Genomic DNA, 23419 nt, shown 5'->3' with positions numbered 1-23419 from the left:
AAACTACATGAATCAAGATACTCCTCCGTTCTCTAAATAATATATGCAATAAAATCCAATAATGCGTAAATAATTTACCGCACTCTTTTAGAACTCTCCACGCCTCAAGTTTTGGATTTGAGTTTTATGACTGTTGATGTCATATGTTAGGTGGGCATTTATTGAATGTGCCATAAATGGCCCGTTAGCGTTATATAGGGGTATTCATTGAATGTGCCATGAATGACCGGGTATTCATTGAATGTGCTATGAATGACCAGATTGTTTGGACTGCCCTAGAGAGGAACTAAGGTATTCGCCTTGCGGGTTAGTTGTATTATTTGATTATGCGAGTGTTTGGGTTTAGTTTTGAATACCTAATATAATATCTACATATGATATATAGAAGTTCTAACTTTCTTTTGCAGGAGGGTAGGACTTAATAATATTTTGTCTTGAGGGGCCGGGTCCTACCCCTTTATACAAAGAATGGATATCGGTAAGTTTTAATTCAATGGTTTAGATATTAAAACGAAGTTATTATAATGAGTTATATAATGGAAGTCTTGCTTGGGAAGAAATTATGCGGTTAAAATGACGGAACTACATGCCTTCCAAGCCGTGAATGATTAAGTTATGGGATAATATAAAGTGATTGTTTGAATAATTAAAAGTATGATAATGGTTTTATGTGGTTAGTCTACTCATACCAAACAAATTTCATTTTGTTGACCCATGTTTGCTTTGTTTTGTTTTAGCGTGGGTGTGTTCTTGGGAACATAGGTGGAATGTAGTGGAACCGCGGCGTTTGATTTGGATTTGATCTGGAGCAGTCCGTTAGTTTTATTAGGTCTGATCTTTTTGGAAGAATGTAATAACGTAGTTTCATATTCATCATGGAATGAGAATACGATGTTGATGACCTATTATTTTTAGTATGTTATATTGATGATTTTTTATGGAAGATAGACTTGCATAAAGTAATAAAGAGAATTTTTGGAGATTATTTTTGTTGTTAAGATTCTTTATGATGTGGGTTTTAGGTTTTGATATGTGTTGTATCCACCCCGTCATAGCCTGGGTTTTTAGACAATTGAACCAAGTGATGTTTGAGATATTTATATTTCAAATATTCATTTTTTTTAATTGTTTAGAAATTCGGGCTGTGACAATGACGAAGTCGTGCCTTCTACATCTACAATGTCATCAAAACCTCTTTGTGGCGTTCCAATTGATCCATTTCCTACACATATTAGGGATGGAAGTGGCGGTGGAGGTGGAAGTGCAAGTGCAAGTAGAAGTAGAACCAAGAAAAAAGACCACCGGGAACAAAGGGTGAGAAAGAAAGATTGAAGAAAGGATGAGAGAATTATTACAAGATGATGATGAAGTATTTGGTACAAATGACGAATGCTGCCACCGATAGGGTGAAGTTAATGAAGCTCAAGAAGTAGAAAGAAGATAACAAAATATTAGCATAAGATATTTCAACTCTTGAGTCGGAAGTTGTCGAATATTTCGATCAAGATGATGAAATTGGAGATAATTTGCCAAATAATAGAGAGAGTGAGACGTTTGGAACTCCAAGTGATGTTTCTAGTGGTGGTGGTGCTTTTACTACTTAAATTATTAATTTCAATATTGTTAGTTATTTCATTTTCATTATTGTTGTTGGTTCATTTCCAATATTATAATTTCAATTTTAAGTTTTAATATAATTTTAATTTAAATTGTTTTGAAACAACATGAAGTCAAACATAGATAATACTCACTAATAACATAAATAACTCTGATACTATATTATTTGATCCGCACGATATTGTAAAAGGCGATTGATAAGGTCAACTCTTAATTGAACATTAGTTTCTCTAGTATGAATATGATAAAGTGTGTTGAGTTTTCTTGCAATTTTCTCATGTCGATTTCGTGCAACATGCAATGCGTCTGGGGGCTCCCAATAAACGTCAATTTGTCAATATTTGATATCAATCTCTCATTCATCATTGACGATCATATTACATAAAATGAGACACCTCTTCATTATCCGATTAATGTCATCCCTACTCCACATTCACGTCGACCTCTTGATTATCCCCCACATAGCTTGTAAGACACCAAATGCACGCTCGACATCTTTTCAACACGTTTCTTACATATTAGCAAATAATCCCTCCCTTTGAGTTGTTGGGTGAGTGATTGTTTGTACAAATGTAGCTCATTTAGGATAAATCGCGTCAGCTAGATAGTAACTCATTTTGTATTGACGACCATTCACGTGGTGTAATTGCAACGAGGAGCATCACCATGCATAAGATTGTCCAAGAGGTGAGAACGCTGAAGCACGTTGACCTCGTTGTTTGAACCCGCTATACCAAAAAATGTGATCCAAATCGACAAGTCTCTATCGACAATAGCTTCTAAAATTATCGTATGTTAGTTTCTTCTTATATATGTCCTATATGTATACCTTGTCATGTCGTATGACACATTTTCCATTGCCAACGCATATAACCCAAGCTTTGTAGCATATCTGGGAAGCCACGATTTTCATCTTGTTGAATTAGATGTTGAATGTCTTCTTCGTTTATAGCCCTCAAATATTCTTCTTCGAAGACCACTATCACGACATCACAAAAATGCCTCAATCTTATTATAACACCCCGTTTATTTCTTTTATTTTTCCTAGTACCATAATAATAATAATAATAATAATAATAATAATAATAAATAAATAAATAAATAAATAAAACAAAAATAGGATATATATTATTTAAGGATACGAAACCCCGTAGGTAAAAAAAAAGATAAACTTTCATTCTTGTTTTTCGGGGAGTTTTAAAGCAAAAAAGGAGTTCACACGAGAGTTTATTTTTACACAGAGAAGAAAAAAAAGAGTTTTTCACATAGAGGAGAAGAGAGGTTTCATGCTGGAGATTTACTGATAGCTGATATTAGCGAATAGCAGGAGCGTATCACGAGTGAGTAGTCTGAACATGTTCTTTTAAATTTTTGTTGATCATATCTGTTAGTGATTTTTTTATTTGATATATTGGGAAGTTGTGATAAAAATGTTGATTTGATAAAAAGGATTTAATTGCCATTCATGCGAACTCAAACCTCACTGTGGGTAGGCATAAATATGGTTCCTCACATTGGGTAGTACTGAGTATGTTCTCTATAGTCAATGGTGCCGGCTTTTAGATAAAATTTTGAAGTACTGCAATTTTATAAAATTCTAACGAAAAATCTTATTTTCCTGATTGTTATGATGTGATGATGATGAGTATGTGTATTAGTAAATACCAAATCATTGTTTAATTTGACTCGAATAGAATTTCTATTACAAGGGTTTGGTTTTATTGCTCCTGTTGGTCTTTAGGATTTTGTTGGTGGTTGGAAGTATTTTGTGGTAATGAGATGATCTATATGGGTTTTGTGGGTTGCCAGGGAATGATGGGTAGTGGTTGAATTGTTGTTTGAGTGCTGTGAAGCTTTGAAAAGTCATTAATGGCGTCAAAATCGCAATTTTTGAAGTGTGAGGGAATCAAGATTTGATGGTATCGGCATATAGGGTTTTTTGTGAGGGTTAAAATCGATGGTCTTAGAGGGGTCAAAGAGTGGAGGTTTGTGGTGGCTGATTGGTGGTGGGATGCGCTGGTGAGGAAGAAGAAGACACCAGCGATCCTGTTCCTTTTTTTTTTGTTATTGGGCTTGGGCAGAAATCAGTATGTGGGCTTGAGTGTTTTATTTTTAGATTTCACTTTTGGACTTAAGTTTTAGACTTTGGGCCTTAGTCTTTGGGTTTTTGGGTTAGATGAGTTTATGACTAGTTGACTAGGGTTGACTTGAACTAATTGACTAGAGTCGACTTTGACTAGTTGACCAAGTTTGACTTTTAACTCGGATTATGATTTGGTCTATTAGGATAGGTCTAGGGCTATTAACATGCTTGGCTTTAGGCTAAAACTTTATATATATACGTTTGTACGTGTATTAACTACTATGCGAAATTTCATTCTTATTATAATTTTGTTATGATATACGATGCTATGGCACTTAGACATCAATATAATTAATAACGCGTAAACAATAATACACGAAACAAGATACTCCTCCGTTCTATGAAATAATATATGCACTAAAGTTCAATAATGCATAAACAAATTTACCGCACCATTTTAGAACTCTACACGCCTCAAGTTTTGGAAATGAGATTTTATGACTGGTGATGTCATATGATAGGTGGGCATTTATTGAATGTGCCATAAATGACATGTTAACATTATAAATGGGTATTCATTGACTGTGCCAAGAATGACCCGGTTATTCATTGAATGTGTCATGAATGACCCGTTAGTGATATGATAGGTATTCTTTGAATGTGGCGGGAATGACCTAAGGTATTCATTGAATGTGCCATGAATGACCTGAGTTTATATGCCCGAAGAGGCTGTGAAATATGTGTATGAAAGCCCAGAGATGGCTATGATATTGTAGTATTCGGAGGGAGAGAGGTACACAGAAATGTGTGATTTGGCAAATATGTGGAGTGCAAATAATGGAGTATGTACTAAAGAGTAAGTGTATAAGAAAAGTAATTGATTAATTAATAAGAAAATTTGATTTGATTGTATGGGTATGCTTGGACTTACATTTGAATACTGATAGGATATCTACATATGTTTATTTAGAATTTCTAACTTTCGTTTGCAGGATGGTAGGACTCAATAATATTTTGTGCAGGGACGCGGTCCTACCCTTATACAGAAGTGGATATCGGTAAGATTTAATTCAATTACTAAGTTATTAAAATGAGTTAATATAATGGAAGTCTTGCTTGGGACGAAACACTGCCGGTTGAAATGACGGAACTACCTGTCTTACAAGTTGAGAATAATTAAGTTATTGGTACATATAAAGTGTTTGTTGGATAATTAAAGTCTAGAAATGTTTTTATGTTGTTATTCTACTCATACTAGCAAATTCCATTTTGTTCTTAGGAACATAGGTGGAATGCAGTGGAATCACAGAGTGTGATTTGGATTCTTGCCTGGAGCAGTCCGTTAGTTTCTTTTATTAGGTCCGATTCTTATTAGAATGATGTAATAACGTAGTTTACATATTCAATATGTCATGAGAATATGGTAGTGAGGAATTTTATTCTTAGAGTTTGTTTGATGTTTCTTTTGGATGGGAGATAGCTTATTAATAAAGTGATGGTGGATAATTCTTGGGATTATTTAATTTAAGTTGATTCTTTTATGATATGGCTTTTAAGGTTTTTGTATGTGTTGTATCCACCCCGTCATAGCCTGGGTTTTAGACAATTGAACATAGTGATGTTTGAGATATTTATATTTCAAATATTCACTTTGTAATTGTTTATAAATTCGGGCTATGACATTTTGGTATCAGAGCTTAGGTTAGCTTAGATTTAGAAAGTCTAAGTGATCCTCAAATGTGGAATATAGGTTATAGTTTTGAGTGTTTTGGAAATATGTGAATATTAACAGGAGTTTTGTTTGAAACTGTAGATCATGGTCGAGACACGTAATGGCAATACTACTGGACCTGCAATGAACACCCCAAGATGCATTGGGGGGACGGTTGAATCGGTTGTTTGCGGGCTATGCTATGAGAATAACCCACTGTTTAGGGAGATCCTTTTGCTAAGCGCAATAAGGAGTTTGGTACTCTTGGTAGGCAGCAGTTTACTGGTGTTGGGAATGCAATCGCATCAAAGTCTTGGATTCAAAGTTGTAAAATGTATTTGAACGTATGCAGCTTACTGAGGTACAGAAGCAGGAGTTGGCTGCTTACCAACTTGGTGACGCTGCTAGGTTTTGGTGGCGAGCTCTTACCCCTAGTCTGGACACTAGAACTTTGACTTGGGAGGACTTCAAGATGAGATTTGAGAGCAAGTTTATTCCTGAAGCAATAAAGGAGTAGTTGGCTCAATAGTTCTCTGAGTTTACTCAAGACGGGAAATCTGTGACTGGGTATGTGGCCAAGTTTAATGAGTTATCGAGGTTTGCTCCCCACCTAGTGGATACCAATAAGAGGAAAAACCAAAAGTTCATACGTGGACTAGAGAGTTACTTGGCTAGCAAGTTAATTCCTTTTTACAGGGACACCTTTGATCGTGTGTTGGATTTGGCGTTGAGGTATGAGGAGCAGATTACATCTCTTAGAAAGTCGAGGGGGAAGAGGAAGTTTGGTAAGATACCAGTTGTTGGCTCTCGGCATTTTGAGAACAGGTAGTCGAATAGGTTTAGGCCTTATGATATTGCTCAAAGGGGTTCGTTTCAGAGACCACCATCCCAGGGGTTTCAGGGGGGATTTCACCAGCAGGGTGTATTCCGATCCCAGGGAGGATTTGCACAGCAGGGTGGTTATAGGCCACCGGGGCAGCCTGGAGGTTATAGACCTCAGGGGAATCAGTGGCAGAGGCAGGGTAACCAGTTTGAGTCGTGCTCCTGCTCTTCCGTATCGACCAGTAGCATTACCTTTACCTGCACCAGCACCAGCACTTAGAGCCAAAGTTCATGTTGAAAGGGCTTGCTGGGAGTGTAAGCAGGTGGGTCATTTATCTCGTTATTGCCCTACCGCGGGGGTAATCGGTAGAAACGAGCACCGGCTTTTCGGTCACTCGTCTTTAGAGCTCTACTAGCCTATGGGTGACATGGGAATGTTGAAGGTACTTTTTGTTCATCTCAATTTATATTTAGAGTTTTGTTTGATTCGGGTGCTTCACATTTGATAAGAGCCCAAAACTGTAGTTTTAACCCTGTAACAGACATACTTTTAGACCAATTATGTGAGTAATAATTAAGAGTTAACACCGACATTCGTGTTTTATGCATTTCGGGCTTCAAAGTCCATTATGTGCAGAAATGTGCCACTTTAGTGAGATAAAGGAGCAAAGGTCGGTTACTAAGGAGTTTCGTGATTAAAGGCCAAGATTCAAGAAGACAAAGCCTTTCTAAAGCCCGGTCAAAAGCTGAAAAGTCGACGCGGGCAGAAACAGCACACAAAAGTAGTAGAACTTCCGAAGGCCATATCTTTGGACTCAGACCTCGGAATGGGGCCTACCTTATGTCAAAACGACCGGCTCGGAAAGAGCTTTCCAATGGTCTAAGCCATGATCCAATCAGAGGAGCAGAAGTGGACGAAAAGTCTGTTGAAGCCAACTGCAGCTGAAGAGGCCTTTTTGGACTGAAAGAATTGGGTTTTGGGCCTAATTCTCTGGCCCAAAACATGGCTCCAAGCCCATGTACGATTTTTGGATCTGAAAGTATAAAAACAAAAGCTTAGCTCTTTGTTAATGGTAGATAGTTAATGGTAGATAGGTTAGAGTAAAAAGTAGCCATTAAAATAGCTTCTAGATCTAGTTTTTATTTAATTGTTTTTAATTAAGTTTAATTTCAATCCAATTCTTGTTTTAGATTAAACTATTAGAATCATTACTCTTAATTAGTTTGATTAATAAAGTAGCTAATTGTTAAATTTCGATTCTTGTCATTTACATTTGTGTTAGATCTGATTCATTTATTACTTGTTATTCAATTCTTAGTTATTAATTAGATTTTAATTATTGTTTAATTTAGATTAGTAAATTTCAATTCTTTATATCATGTTTAGTTTAAATGTAATCGAAATGATTAGCGTAATGATTCTCGGCTAAACCTCCATTAGAGGGGTTGAGAAGCCTTGATGAAAGCTTGATTCCGACTATCGTAGAATCGCCGTAATTTCCTTTCCACTCTAAACGATTAGTTCACCATGAGAATGGGTTTAATCATTCACATGCTAGTTATGAATTGGTAGGAATGCCATGTGTAATTAGGGATTAGGAATAACCAATTGTTTGTGGGCGATTCAATTCGGATTTGACGATTAAATCTGTCGTTAATAGGATTAAGTCGAAGTTAAGGTGGAATCAATCCCCTCTAACTCCTTATCATAGAATCAACGTAGCATTCCCTTAGTTGTCCTAATAGTTGACTAGTGCATCTTGTGGGTAGTTGCATCGTAGTCTAGTTGCCTTTTCGTAAATCTCTCATTAGACCTTAAGTAGAGTAATTACACGTGATAATAAGCATGCGGAAGGACTAGGAGTGGAACGAATCACTCTACTCCACTATACCTCATAGGATTGAGAGTAGAAATCTTTGATAAGCATAAAGCATCATAAGATAAGTTTAGTTTACTTACGTTTTGAGTTTCATCGTTCATTTCGTAGGTAGACTATTCAAATTTATCATTTATCAAATGGCGCCGCTGCCATCTTAGTTGCACTTTCGCATTGTTTTCGTAGTGTAAGTACTTTTCTTAAAAGTCCCATTTCACCAACCCACCCGTGTTTGATTCATACTGTGGTTTTCCGTTTCATCGTTGAAAAATTTCAGTGAGAAATTACACCGAAGCCCGCTTCGGAAGAGCGAGGGCGCCCTATAGCTGAACATTGAGCGACCCGCCCCTGTGGGAGCGACCTCTAAAAACACTGTAATTTGAAAATTACCGGGGCCGCGACCGCTTCTATCGCGCGCTTAATCTGCGCCTTTGTTAATTTTTCCGGAATTCTACCGTTTTAACTCGAACTTTGATTTTTCAAATTTTTCAGTGTCCTAACTTGTTATACATACTGAACACACGTAAACAAGACGCTATTCATAAGCGAAGCAAGGACGCAATTAGGTATTCCTTTCTTCCACACCTCGCATCTCCTGTTAGAGGTTTATACTAGTATATCAGAATTGTTTGGAGTATTGATGTGTTTAGCTAAGTTTGGTTTTAGCCTTGTATGAGATTAAGGTCTGGCCGAACAAAAACACAAAACGTAATTACACAACAACGTCAACAAACAAGTCTATCTAGTATACCACCCACTACACCTCTAGCTACTATTTCACACACATCACCTGACATAATGCCCGACGAAGAAGAGACTCCTCTCTCTGACTTCTACAAAACCTTGAGCGATAGCCCCAAATCTTGCATCGTTCTAGCGGACCGATTGGGGATTTCGAATCCCCAAATATTTTAATTTGTTACCATTTTTCATGGATTAGACCATGAAAAACCTTATCGGCTACATCGTAGGATTGAACAAGTCCTAACAACATTCCACCATCCTACGGTTGGTGCGGAACAAATTAAACTCGGGTATTCCCTTTCACCTTAGCCGATAAAGGCAACGTCTTGGTTAAGCGCCCAAACGCCTAATTACGTGGACTCGTGGGCTAAACTTGTTCAGTTGTTTATGGAACATTTTACCCACCCCTAAAACGGATGAGATGCTTTCCAAGATTCATTTCTTTTCGACAAAATCCTCATGAAACATTTTGAGGAGGCTTGGAATCGTTTCACCGATCTCCTTATAGAGTGTCCACATCATAACTTAGCTTAAAGACACGTTAGTTCGTGCCTTTTTCAAAGGACTTCTACACCACCATAAAGAAGTCCTAGACATAATGAATGGGGGTAGTTTCTTAAGCAAAGGAGCCTCCGAGGCTTATAAATTTTTAGAGGATCAAACTAAGCTTAAATAACAATGGGGGTAGTGATGATATCCCGCTCCGCTAGTTCTTCTAATACTGATTAAAGCGCGGTATGTTTGAAATTAAAACACGATTCGAGCTTAAAACTCTAATCGAATCACTCACTAAAAAGGTAGAGGCCATTTACGTTCAACAAAAGCCTATCCCCGTCATGAATGTAAATTCAAATCCATGTAGTTTCTGTTGAGCCCCGAAAGCATCCCGACTCACATCGTCCCTATTGCCTATGAACGGGCTTGTTCCATTAATAGTGAACCTAACGCCCGCGGAGACAAAATCCCAACTTCGGTTGGAGAAATAACCAAAACGTCACACCTCAAGGGTACAATAATCAATATGTTAGGCCTACATACGGCTTTAACCAAGCCCCCCACTACGACAAGGGCGATGGTCGGGGTAATTTTAATAATTATAACAACCAAGTGCAACCTCAACAAGGTCAAGCACAAAGTCAAGGTAATTATAATAATTATAACGCTTAATAGAGGTATCGTTAGGTAAATAATAACTATCAAAATCCACCCATAAATAATTCACGGAAATAGTTCAAATACCACACCACCCGTGACTACTACACCCACACAACCCGGATCGTCTTGACACCTTCATACAAGTGAGCCAAAACTTTTCCAAACCATGGCTCAATCTAACCAAGCGGCTTCTACAATCCATTAATAATTTAACCAAACGGTTGGCTCAAGATAAAGCCCAACCCAAAGGTGTGTTGCCAGTCACGAAATACCTAATCCTAAAACAACAAATACACCTTTGAGGTAACCGATAATACTAGTAATTAATGAGTATGAAAATGTAGGTGAGCTAAAGGCCATCACCTCTCCGCTTCGGCAAAGTGGTTGATAACAAAGTAACTATGCCTATAGTTACCCCCCACTAGTAGCCCCTACACCGCTATATTACTAGATACCGAAATAAAACCAAGAGCCTACCATTGTAGAGGTACCGATTCACAAACAAAACCTAAGAAACAGAAGCCACGGTTAAACATCCGGTAATACCATTGCTAAATATAGACGCCGAAACCACCGTTTCCACAAAAATTAGCCATGTTAACTAGGGATACAAATTATGAGGAGATTAGGGATGTTTCCAAGAATCTAACTATAAACCTTCCCTTCCTCAAGCTATATAAAAAGCTACCACACCATGCTAAGTTTCTTAAGGAATTGTGTACTACTAGGCGTAAAACCAATATACCAAAAGACGCCTTTTAACGTAACAATTCTCAACTTTATCCGAACATAATGGAATTGTTAAGTACAAGGACCCTCGGTCGCCCCATCTGTCAATGCACCTTAGGAGATTCCTATCTGACGACAGCGTTATTAGACTTGGGGGCTAGTGTTAACTTACTCCGTTTTATTTGTATAGACAAATAGGTCTAGACGAGATGCAACCCACTAAAATGACATTGCAATTAGTCGATCGGGTCTATTAAGTATCCTAAGGGTGTCGCCGAAAATGTTCGGTAAAAATTCAGATTTTTTACTATCCGCTGATTTTGTCATCCTCGATACTGAAGTCGATTAACGACTCATGTCCCGATCATCTTAGGGCGCCATTTTTCGCAACCGCCAATGCACTCATTAATTGTCGCGATGGTTCAATGTCCATGTCTTTTGGCCATCTTGCTGTTGAAGTCAATGCTTTTAAAACAAAGACACAGTTACCCGATTCGTCTATGGATGGAGAGGTTAGCATGATCGAGAGCTTTGCTCGAGATTATTTCAACAACACGTTCCCGGATAATCATATGCCCAAATTTCTTTCCTTTGGAAGTTCAGACTCCAACATTTCCATCCCTACACTAGTCGATACACATATTACGGATGAGGATGAGATAGATGACTTTCTCAAAAATGTAGAGGACTATCATAGCAACGAGGATATGACCAATCTAGATGAGTAATTCGATGAGTTTCTTAGAGCAGGTGATGATTCACTCTATCAAGAACTACTTTGCACAACATCCACCTTGACTTCCCTCCTTCCACCCTTTGAAAGGAATCTCGAGTTTGCACTCGATCCTTTTGTTTCTCCCCGTGCTCCATAATTTTTAAATCCACCTAGTAAACAAATCTTTCGTAAGGACAACCCATTTGACACCTTCATTTTCAGACTTGAGATGGCGGTCCTACACACACAATGAATGAGTTTTGTGCTAAAACCACATCCTCATTGTTTACAGGCTGTCTTTCTACAACTTATCCATATCCACCATATTCTCCACAACCATTCACTTTTCCACACTTATTTACTAGAGCACCCACTCATTCAAAAATGAAAAAGAAGGTGCATGCTAGGTTACGTAATAGGGTTATCCGACTTCGCTTTCATTTCACTAGGTTGCGTCATAGAAAATATTGGTGCTTGATTGTGCTTGGATATGTTTTCTGTGATATTTATTTATGGAATGATCCACAACTATTTCGGTTGTTGATATATGGTAAACTGCATGTTCATACATACGTTTAGATAAAGTCTCGAGTATCTGACTATAAATGACTCAACTTTTGTGTTTGGTGCATTTCCTTTCATTTCCATATATTGGTGAGTGCACCATTAAGGTAACCGGGCCCTCTCTATGGAGTGTGCGACTGTAAGTATCGGAACCTAAGTCCACGTTTAAACATAATTCACGTTTTCCACTCTTGCATGTTTTCTCGGATTTTTGAGTCATGTTTCTCTATGGGGTGAATTATGTCTTTCTTGTTTATTGTTTTCTTTTTAAAAGTAAAAATATATATATAGATATATATATTAAAGAATAAACATAGTAATCTAGGAAGTCTCAGGAATCTGACTTTAAAAGACCCACTGCTAAAAACAAATTTTCTAAGCTCCGTTGTAAAAAATTTGTTTGGGGGTGGGGTGTTCGTGTTTCTGTCCTAAAACGTTTATGTCCCATTACAGTTGCTTAGGCCGTTTAATTGTATTACGATTCGGGTTGCCATAATCCATGATTTTAGAGTTCAATTATTCGCATAACGTACGTCATGCACGCACTTCGAGGCGTTTTTCACTATCTTATATGTCATCCATGGTCGGAAATAGAGTGTTTTATGGATCATTGGATTGGAAATTCTCTCTTGATCATTTCCATATCTCATTCGCAAAAATCGGACCGGTAACGAAGCGGCAATTTTGATTTGAAGTTTCGCGAAAAAAAAAAAAAAAAAATAAAAATAAAAAATTCCGATTTGGGCTTAGGCCCGACCTGCGCCCACCGACAGCGTGACCGCTCCCTTACCTTAGCCAACAGTCGCGATCTTCTTCTCCATACCGCCATTAACGCCCAAAAGCTTCAAACAAACAAAAAAATAATAATAATAAAAAGAAAACCTAAATTAACCTATGCCCCCAATTCAAATCGATTTCAAATCTAACCTAAAAGCTTCCCACCACAACCCCCACCGATTTACATCACCAAAAACCACCGAAAACTCCAAATTTTGGTGCTGCCGCGCCACCACTAGCTTCCACCACCACCACTGTTGCTTCAGTTGGTCGATTTAAATCCACCACCACATTCCATTTAAACCCCCACTACATTCCAAACTTCCAATGGCTCAACAACACCGAATTTTGCCGGAGCAAGCTTTTACCGGCGACCACTTTGCGCCATTCTATGGTGACAAAATGATCAGTCGAGACTGGAATAGCTTGTGGTACTCGACTGAAGCCTATTACCACGAGGACTTAGTCAGACGGTTCTACAATACGAGGGAGTTGGAAGGGACTAGGATTTTTGTTGTGGTGGCGAAGAGGAGGAAGGAAGTGACGACTGGGTTGTTGGCTAAGATTTTAGGCATTCCGCCTAGAATCCATCTAGATGTCACCCTACAGGAGTCCCAACATAATGGGGTAGAGCCATTAATGAACGAGACAGTTATTGGAGGGGACTACAATGCGAGATCGCATTATGTTCGACAGGCTTCCCTTAGGACCAACCAGCTAGCTGCAGCTCAGTGGATTGGTCGGAACGTCCTGGGGAAGGAGAAGGTCAGCGACATCGGCCTGAACTGCCTCCACATCTTATGGATACTCCAGGAGCGGAAGAATGAGTTTTGCATCTTGGAGTTTTTGCTTAGCATGATTAGGGGAGTAGGGAAGTCTGTTGCCCCTTTCCCTGTATTGATAACCAAGATCATGTTGAAGTTGAGAGCAGCTCAGGCGACTGATAGGACTTACATCACCCTACACCATAACCCGCGCATCTATAGGGAGTGTGTCCAACGAGTGTGGAGGATAGCTGAGGATAGAGAAGAAGAAGAAGAGGCTGGTGGAGAGGAGAATGCCGAGGAGGCTGGGGGAAATCAGAATGCCTCGGAGGATGAGGAGGATTTGACGTGTTTTGATGCGGATGCCTTGGAGAGGGTCCGGTCGGATCGTAACGCATGGCTGTGATTTATCGTGGCATACGTTCGCTCAACACTATCTGCGAAGACCTCCAGACTCGACAGGCAATGATGCATCATAACTTTGAGGTCCATACCCAGAGAGAGGACGAGAGGTGGGAACAGATGAGGGCCGAGCTAGAAGCTCAGCGCCAGTTCCGGGAAGAGATGCTTACACGATTCCCACCTCACGGGGACTCTCCTTCTGAGGACACACCATCGAGGCACGCGGCGCCGTCGCCGAAGGATGAATGGTGCCGCCCATCAGAGCCCGAGGAGCGATCTCGGACCATGTGCCCTCCGCTACCAGTACCGGAGGAGTTAGGGATAGCATCGTTTGATGTTTTTATGTTTATTTGTAGTTTCATTATTGTTATTTATTTTAATGTAAGTTTTATTTCCGTAATTTGAATTTTGTAGTGAAATGTACTCCAAATGAAAATTTTAATATAATGCGGTTATTTTTATTATGCGTGGTTGTCTCATATTGATCCCACCTTCCCAAATTGTTTGGGGGTGGTTTTATCTATTCCAGCATGATTTTTATATAACCCTCGTGTTAGAATTTATTGCGGAGTCAAGGTGAAAATATGGCCGTTTAGGCATATCCAGGAATAAGTATAAGGGTAGGATGAAATCTAGATTAAATAGGTAGATTCTATCATAAATTCAACCTAAAAGATACTAGGTTTGAATTAGAATCAAGATAATGAGTTGTTTCCGTTTTCGGGTTTGGAAATTTTAGAATTTCCGGAAACTGCCGTAAATACTTTTGGCAACTTTCCGATCCGTTTTAGCAACTTAAAACCTATATAAACTTCATACATTCTACACTCACAACTCACACTACACCTAAACTCCATCACTCACCTTTCACCTTTCACTCCCCGACGATTCGGCTCATTTTCCGAAGTTTCAAGAATTTTCCGAAGTTTCAAGAACTTTACAGAGGCGCACTTTCAGCGCTCTGTATATTTTTTTCACATTTTTTCGTCGCGACTTTTCGCTTCAAGCTATCTTGCGACCCGCCAAACATCGAAATTTCAAATTCTCGAGCGCACTCGCTACGACTTCCGTGGACAGAAAATTTCCGGTTTTCCAGCGGGTAGTATCCGGATCATTCGCAGCTATTCCAGAGCGTAATTTTGAGATGACATCTCCAACACTGATACCGGAACAGTCTTTCGAAGATTTGTTCCAAAGCACTACTTATGGTGCTTGGTTTCGCGAGGCGATCACATACGTTGGCTGGGAGCCGCTTATGGTAAGACCGGATGCACTTTATTCACCAACACTAGCATCTTATTTTTACGATAACTGCATTTTCTTTGAAAGACCAGATGGTGTTCTCCATCAACATTGATAATGAACCAATGGAAATTACCAGGTTCTTGCTAGCATTTGTTTTTGGACTTGCTATGCCCGCTAAAATATAAGACCCATGGTGCTATTGGGTAGATAATATGTATGTCTACACTTATGAGTTTTTGCATGAGTCGTATGGGGCGGGCATTTTCCGTATCGAGGACCAAGGGGACTATAACGTTGCTTTTGGTAGCCTGTCCATGAATATAGGAACTGTTATGTTTTGGATCATGCTAAACATTTTAGGGGAATGGCGTTTTTCTTCTGTGAATGATGCCACTTGCAGCGTTTTCCTTGCTTTAGCCACGGGACGTATGTGTCATGACCTTCCCCGAACCTTGATGTCTAGTTTAGCTCGATCCCATAGCATGAGGCATAAGTTCCTTCTTATGCCTGTTCTAGTTTCCCGTATTATGCTATGTTTCTTTCCTGTTTTTTGTACACATTTCACGGATTGGATTACGGTCGACATTAATCGCGACCCACCAATAGTATTACTTTCGATCTTTCCGTGTAATGACTTGGCGAAGGGTGGAGGATACAACCTTATCAGGTTGCACCCAACACCCGTCGGACCAAGTGGCTCTTAATAGGTTAGCAATAATAGATGATAAATGGCGGGAAGCTTTGGCAAATTATCATGGCATGGCAGACGAAAGGAACCTCACTTCTTTATGGAAGAAGAGGATGAGGAAGATGATGAGTATCGCGGGAGATAAGGTAAGTTTTCATTCTAGTTAGTGTCCGCTATGTCCCAAGCAATTTCATTCTTCTTAACCCCATAATGGGTAGAACTTCATTATAGAGTTCGCGTCGGTTTTATTTCCTTTATTAGCACGTTCTAACTTTGTTTTTCATAGATGTTCCCGAATTTCACACGTTTCAATGGTATTTTTCTTACCCTCTTTATTTACAATGCTTTGAGGACAAAGCATGCTTCTTGTTGGGGGGGGGGGCATAGAAACACGTGTAATTAAGGCATCTGTTAGGATATAGATAGAGTTAATATGCATTTGTTTTCTAGTTAAAATTTTAAAAATTCAAAAATATAAATAAATAAGTTCATGCTATACACTTAGGAATAGTGGTATTGTTTTCCTTCTCTATGCTCTTAACAATCTAGAAGTCTCACGTAGCTTTTGCATTAGAATAATTGTTAGAAACTTAGGTTAATATGTAGGTAATAATCTTTGCATCTATCTATAAATATATTACATGAGTATCTATGATTGTTAGCGAAGTAAGTTTTCAAATCTAGGCTAGAGTACTTATTCTACAAATCCTCGTGGAGAATATAGCCTAAAAGCCTTATATGAGCGAAAACATTTGAGAAATGACACAAGGGAGAAGTAAAATCCGGATAGAGAAATCACACGCCCACTTGCTTTGATCACTATGCCATATCCTAAGCGAGAATTTAGACCCTCTTTGGATCGATATAGCCAAAAATTCAAACCTATGAATTATTTCCCGCTAGTAAGCCCTCTCCGAGCCTTTCTTTAGCCTTTCATAAACCACAATCCCTTTTACCCTGTTACAAAAACAAAAACAAAATAAAAAATAAATCAACCTACCCAATTTAGAATAAGTCCGAGAATAGAATGAGGAAGAAAGAAGAAGAGAAAAACTTGTGTAAACAAAAAGTTAGTTAATTGCTTTAAAATAAAGAAAAGAAGTTTCCATCCAAGGAAAAAAAAAAAAATAGAAATAAATAAAAACTCCAAAAATAGAATAAAAGGAGTCAAAAAAAGCCAAAGAAAAAAAAAAGAAAAATATGGCTAGGGATGGAAACAAAGTATAGAAGCAAAAGAAAATAACAAGTTTTTCTAAGTTACATAATATGAAAACTCTATTATCTCGGACTTGTCCTTTTTGAATATCCATTTCCTTCCTTCTTAAACCATCTCCTAATCCCATAACACCTAATAAAGACCTCTAGCTCAATTAGGAATAGGTTAGTGTGATAGTAAGTGGCAGATGTGTTTGATCGACTCCGCTTCCCTTGTTGTCATTGAGATTGTAAGGTAAAGTGTGCTCATCGCAAGACTAGAGTAAATGAAAACTTGAGTGGAAAAATCGAGTGTTGTATCTTGACTATTATTGTGAGAACCTACTTAAGGACACTATTCCGAGTTTCAGAAACGAACCTGCTAGGCATTTCATAATATTACTCATTGTATATATGTTTATTGTAGATGATTGATTATTATGCATATATTAGCTTAGGTTTCGACTTGATTACTCTATATGCATTGCTAATGAGAGGTATAGACAATTTAGAGCATGAATAAGGAAATAATAGTTTTATTTCTTAGTCGATTTGTAGTATAGATGAAGTTTGTGAGTACCTTCATCGAAAACTCTCACGAGGCTATAACTTCGTCCACTAGGGAATTCCTAGTGGTTTTAAGCGCCTTGTCAGATATGGTCAATGCAATCGTATTTCAGTAAACGAGTAGTTAGTTAGAACTCCATTTTGGTCACTTATTCTAATTTCTCATCTTTGCTTGAGGACAAGCAAAATGCTGTTTTGGGGTGGTTTGATAAGAGCCCAAAACTGTAGTTTTAACCCTGTAATGCACATACTTTTAGACCAATTATGTGAGTAATAATTAAGAGTTAACACCGACACGTGTTTTATGCATTCAGGCTTCAAAGTCCATTATGTGCAGAAAAATGTGCCACTTTAGTGAGATAAAGGAGCAAAGGTCGGTTACTAAGGAGTTCCGTGATTAAAGGCCAAGATTCAAGAAGACAAAGCCTTTCTAAAGCCCGGTCAAAAGCTGAAAAGTCGACGTCTGGGCGTAAAACAAAGACACAAAGTCGTGAGAACTTCGAAGGCCATATCTTTGGACTCAGACCTCGGAATGGGGCCTACCTTTTGTCAAAATGACCGGCTCGGAAAGAGCTTTCCAATGGTCTATGCCGTGATCCAATCAAAGGAGCAGAAGTGGACGAAAAGTCTGTTGAAGCCAACTGCAGCTGAAGAGGCCTTTTTGGACTGAAAGAATTGGGTTTTGGGCCTAATTCTCTGGCCCAAAACATGGCTCCAAGTCCATGCACGATTTTTGGATCTGAAAGTATAAAAACAAAAGCTTAGCTCTTTGTTAATGGTAGATAGTTAATGGTAGATAGGTTAGAGTAAAAAGTAGCCATTAAAATAGCTTCTAGATCTAGTTTTTATTTAATTGTTTTTAATTAAGTTTAATTTCAATCCAATTCTTGTTTTAGATTAAACTATTAGAATCATTACTCTTAATTAGTTTGATTAATAAAGTAGCTAGTTGTTAAATTTCGATTCTTGTCATTTACATTTGTGTTAGATCTGATTCATTTATTACTTGTTATTCAATTCTTAGTTATTAATTAGATTTTAATTATTATTTAATTTAGATTAGTAAATTTCAATTCTTTTATATCATGTTTAGTTTAAATGTAATCTGAAATGATTAAGTAATGATTCTCGGCTAAACCTCCATTAGAGGGGTTGAGAAGCCTTGATGAAAGCTTGATTCCGACTATCGTAGAATAAAATTAAATTTCCTTTCCACTCTAGAAACGATTAGTTCACCATGAGAATGGGTTTAATCGTTCACATGCTAGTTATGAATTGGTAGGAATGCCATGTGTAATTAGGGATTAGGAAGAACCAATTGTTTGCAAGCGATTCAATTCGGATTACGATTATTCGTCGTTAATAGGATTAAGTCGAGTTAAGGTGGAATCAATCCCCCTCTAACTCCTTATCATAGAATCAACGTAGCATTCCCTTAGTTGTCCTAATAGTTGACTAGTGCATCTTGTGGGTAGTTGCATCGTAGTCTAATTGTCTTTTCGTAAATCTCTTATTAGACCTTAAGTAGAGTAATTACATGTGATAACAAGCATGCGGAAGGACTAGGAGTGGAACAAATCACTCTACTCCACTATACCTCATAGGATTGAGAGTAGAAATCTTTGATAAGCATAAAACATCATAAGATAAGTTTAGTTTACTTACGTTTTGAGTTTCATCGTTCATTTCGTAGGTAGACTATTCAAATTTATCATTTATCAACATTCCTTTATATCTCGTCAGTATGTTAAGAAAGAACGTTTTAAAACTACACCTTTATCAAAACCTTTTTGTGTTGAGACACTGCTAGGAGGTTCTGTTACCTTATATGACGAGTGCAAAGGTTTTAAGTTTTATTTCTTAGATCGTGTCTTTGTGATAGACTTGATAGTTTTGGGCTTTAAGGGTTTCCATTTCATACTTGGTATGGATTGGTTGACGCGTTATCATGTTACCTTGGATTGTGCGAGGAGGGAAGTTATAGTGAATACCCCTGGAAAGTCGAGGTTGATTCACACTTGTGTTAGTGTTGGAAACCCTAACTCAGCCAGTGTGACACGTACCATGACCACTAGGTCTATGCATGTAAACCGTGTTCTATATGCATATATTTATTTTAGTAGTTTTCTTATTATTAGAATCCTAATATAGTAGGATTCCTTATTTAGCATATCTCAACCGGAGGATAATAAATAATATCTCTTTTAAGACTTAGGGTTTGGTAGTTAGATTTTCTAATCAAAAGATCAAAGGTGGTGGATCGACCAATCAAGCGATCAATTGTTCTATATAGGATCTAGATCATATCATCTGGTTTCAGAGCTTTGTTCAATTTTTTTTTCGGGTTTCATCATCATGACAGTGAAAGAACTCGAAGAACTCACTGCCGCCATAACACCACTCTCGCAAATCATACCACTGTTATTAACAACACCACCACCACGCTAACTAACCACACCACCCTCCTCAACGACCTAACCACTAACATGCAGCGCCTCTTAGCAAAGTTAGATGACCCCAACCAAAACTCCTTCAACCCAAATTCATCTAACACTAATCCAATTCAGCAAAGACAGCACCAGCAACCCATCATCCAAGATCGACCGTTACGCCTTGATTTTCCCCGATTTGAGGGAGAAGACCCAGAGAGTTGGCTATTCCAGGCGGAGCAATTCTTCACTTTAAACCCTATTTCTAAGGAGCAGAAAGTGATAATGGCGTCTATTCATCTTAAGGGAGACGCAATAGCATGGTATCGGTGGCTAAATCAGTCCCTCGACGAACTTACTTGGAGACAGTTTTCTACGTCTCTGTGCAAAAGATTTGGCTCCAAGAAGCATATTGATCCCATGAGCTCTTTGTCAAAACTAACTCAGCAAGGTACCGTTCGCGAATATATTACCAGTTTTGAGACTCTCATAAACCTTGTACCTGGTATTCAAGATCAACATCAGGTTAGCCTTTTTGTGTCCGGGTTAAAAGCTGAGATTCAAGCTGGAGTTCGTATTCACAATCCTTTAAGCCTTAGTCATGGTATTGACCTTGCACTCAAACACGAGGATGCAATCAAGACCACAAACACATCACTATCTCACAGCACCAACAGACCTCCTAACCATTTGTACCATCGACCCCCTATTCCACAGCCATCCACTAAACCTAATGCCACTACAAATTCACTTCCTACAGGGGTTAAAAGACTCTCTTGGGCAGAACAACAAGAAAGGCGTGCTAAAGGTCTATGTTTTAACTGTGACAAAATATACAAGCCGGGTCACATCTGTCAAAAGCCTCAACTCTTACTTATGGATGTTGCATACCAGGTTTATGATGAAGAATATCATGATGCAACCACAAACGAGCCACAAGATGATGGAGCAGTAGAAATCTCACTATATGCTCTCACAGGCACCATGAGGTCAACTACGATGCGTGCTATAGTTTACTGCAAAAGTAAGCCCTTATCAGTCCTCATGGACTCGGGGTCTACCCACAGTTTCATACACCCAAGCGTAGTTCCCAGCTGCGGACTTTCTATCACACAAAAACAGACGTTTGCTGTAATGATTGCTAATGGAGGATTTTTACAGTGCCATGGCTCGTGTTTGAACGTCATTTCAACCTTCAAGGTTACATATTCACTACAAATTTCTGTGTTTTAGACATTAAAGGATGTGACGTTGTATTGGGCACACAATGGTTATGCTCACTAGGTCGAATCACTTGGGACTTCAAACAACTCGTCATGCAGTTTACCAGCAAGGACCAGTTCTACACAGTTATTGGGACGGGATCTCCAATAGCCCATTTGATCGATGGCCCAACTATGCGCAAGGCTTTACAGCAGAAACAACATGGATTTCTACTATCACTACATGCAGCTGAGTCGAAGAACACAAAGTCAGAACACGAGGCTATAAGGGCAATTTTATTATGTTTTCAAGATATATTTGGTATTCCTCCAGCACTGCCACCTTCACGGTCACACGACCATAGAATTCCATTGATAGATAATTCCAATCTTGTCAGTGTTAGACCTTATAGATATCCACATTTTCAAAAGACAGAAATCGAGAAGATAGTGCAAGAACTGAGAGATACAGGATTCATTCGCCCTAGCGTTAGCCCGTTTTCATCTCCAGTGTTACTAGTTAAGAAGAAAGATGGATCTTGGAGACTTTGTGTTGATTACCGAGCTTTAAACAACATAACCATTAAAGATAAATTTCCTATTCCTATAGTGGATGAACTATTAGATGAGCTCAACGGTGCAACAATATTCTCCAAATTAGATCTTCGGGCAAGATATCACCTAATAAGGGTCCACGAGGGAGATATACATAAGACAGCCTTTCGTACACACGATGGACACTATGAATTCCTTGTGATGCCCTTCAAACTTTCAAACGCACCATCGACCTTCCAAAGCTTAATGAACGAGCTGTTTCGACCTTATTTACGGAAGTTTGTTCTGGTCTTTTTCGATGATATATTGGTCTACAGCAAATCCCTTGAGACTCACTTGCAGCACCTCACTGCAGTCATGGAAATTCTACGTAAACATGCGTTGTTTGTCAAGGCTTCTAAGTGCTCGTTTGCTCAAACCTCAATTTCGTACCTAGGACATATCATTGGGGCCTCAGGTGTATCAGTTGACAATGACAAAATCAGCGCTGTGACAAACTGGCCAGTACCTACATCTCCCAAAGGATTACAGGGATTTCTTGGCTTGACAGGTTATTACAGGAAATTTGTTAAAGATTATGGTAAAATAAGCGCACCGTTAACGCAGTTACTCAAGAAAGACTCGTACAAGTGGACGGTTGAAGCTACAGAAGCGTTCAACAATCTCAAAGTCGTAATGACCACAACACCAGTCTTAGTACTCCCTGATTTCTCACTCGAATTCTCTATTGAATGTGATGCTTGTGGCTCTGGCTTAGGCGCAGTCCTTATACAACAAGGACGACCCTTAGCATATTTTAGTAAAGCTCTGGCAGGGAAAAATCTTAATCTACCTATCTATGATAAAGAGATGATGGCGATGTCGCTTGATCACAAGTGGAGACCTTACTTACTTACTTGGCGGACATTTCAAAGTTTTCACAGATCATCGTACCTTAAAATATTTTCAAGAGCGGCTTTCTACATTAGAGCAACAAAATGGGTTTCAAAGTTACTTGGCTACGATTCACGAAATCTGCTATCGTCAAAAGCAACCTCAATAAAGCGGTGATCCTCTCTCAAGACTCCCTCTCGAAAATACTCTATTTGCGTTATCTACTCCAAACTTTGAAGGCATTGCTGACATCAGTGAAGAATGCACCAATGATCCAGTAATGAAAAAAATCTTACAGCTATCCAAGCCAACTCCTCAGCACGTAAGTTTTTTACGTTTGATCAAAGCATCTTGCATTATAAAGGACGCATAGTGGTTGCCCCTAACTCTGCATGGTGCGACAACATTCTCTTTGAGTTTCAGCGGGACACTCAGGATTTTTACGTACTTACAAACGACTGCAAACATGTTTCTACTGGCAAGGAATGAAAGCCGCAGTGAAGAATTTTGTAGTACAATGTGTGACATGTCAAAAGAATAAAGCTGAAGCAATCTCTCCTCCTGGCACCCTCAACCCATTACCTATTCTTGATGTCGTTTGGCTCAATATATCCATGGATTTTATTGAAGGCCTTCCACAGTTGATAATCGTAAAATGAATAGTTTTACTAATGAATAAAGCAATGAAACTCTAAACGAAAGTAAA

At 38.6% G+C, this 23419-nt stretch overlaps 1 protein-coding gene across 1 annotated transcript; it reads left to right on the top strand.

Annotated features, from left to right (window-relative positions):
• Positions 1-20140: 20140 nt before the first annotated feature.
• LOC147498634 (uncharacterized) lies at positions 20141-22890 on the top strand. Its single transcript, XM_086563296.1, has 2 exons — positions 20141-21107; positions 21245-22890. The coding sequence occupies exons 1-2, from the start codon at positions 20141-20143 to the stop codon at positions 22888-22890; spliced, it is 2613 nt and encodes an 870-aa protein (XP_086419422.1).
• The last annotated feature ends 529 nt before the right edge of the window (positions 22891-23419 follow it).

Source organism: Coptis chinensis, chromosome 5, assembly GCF_015680905.1.
Source record: "Coptis chinensis isolate HL-2020 chromosome 5, ASM1568090v1, whole genome shotgun sequence".
Taxonomy (NCBI): Eukaryota; Viridiplantae; Streptophyta; class Magnoliopsida; order Ranunculales; family Ranunculaceae; genus Coptis; species Coptis chinensis.
This window is presented reverse-complemented; position numbering and strand designations above follow the sequence as displayed.

Coding starts and splice junctions, on each gene's coding strand:
- LOC147498634 (XM_086563296.1), top strand. CDS start 20,141: ATGCAGCGCCTCTTAGCAAAGTTAGATGACCCCAACCAAAACTCCTTC. Junction 21,108..21,244: donor TGCTATAGTTTACTGCAAAA/GTAAGCCCTTAT, acceptor GGATTTTTACAG/TGCCATGGCTCGTGTTTGAA.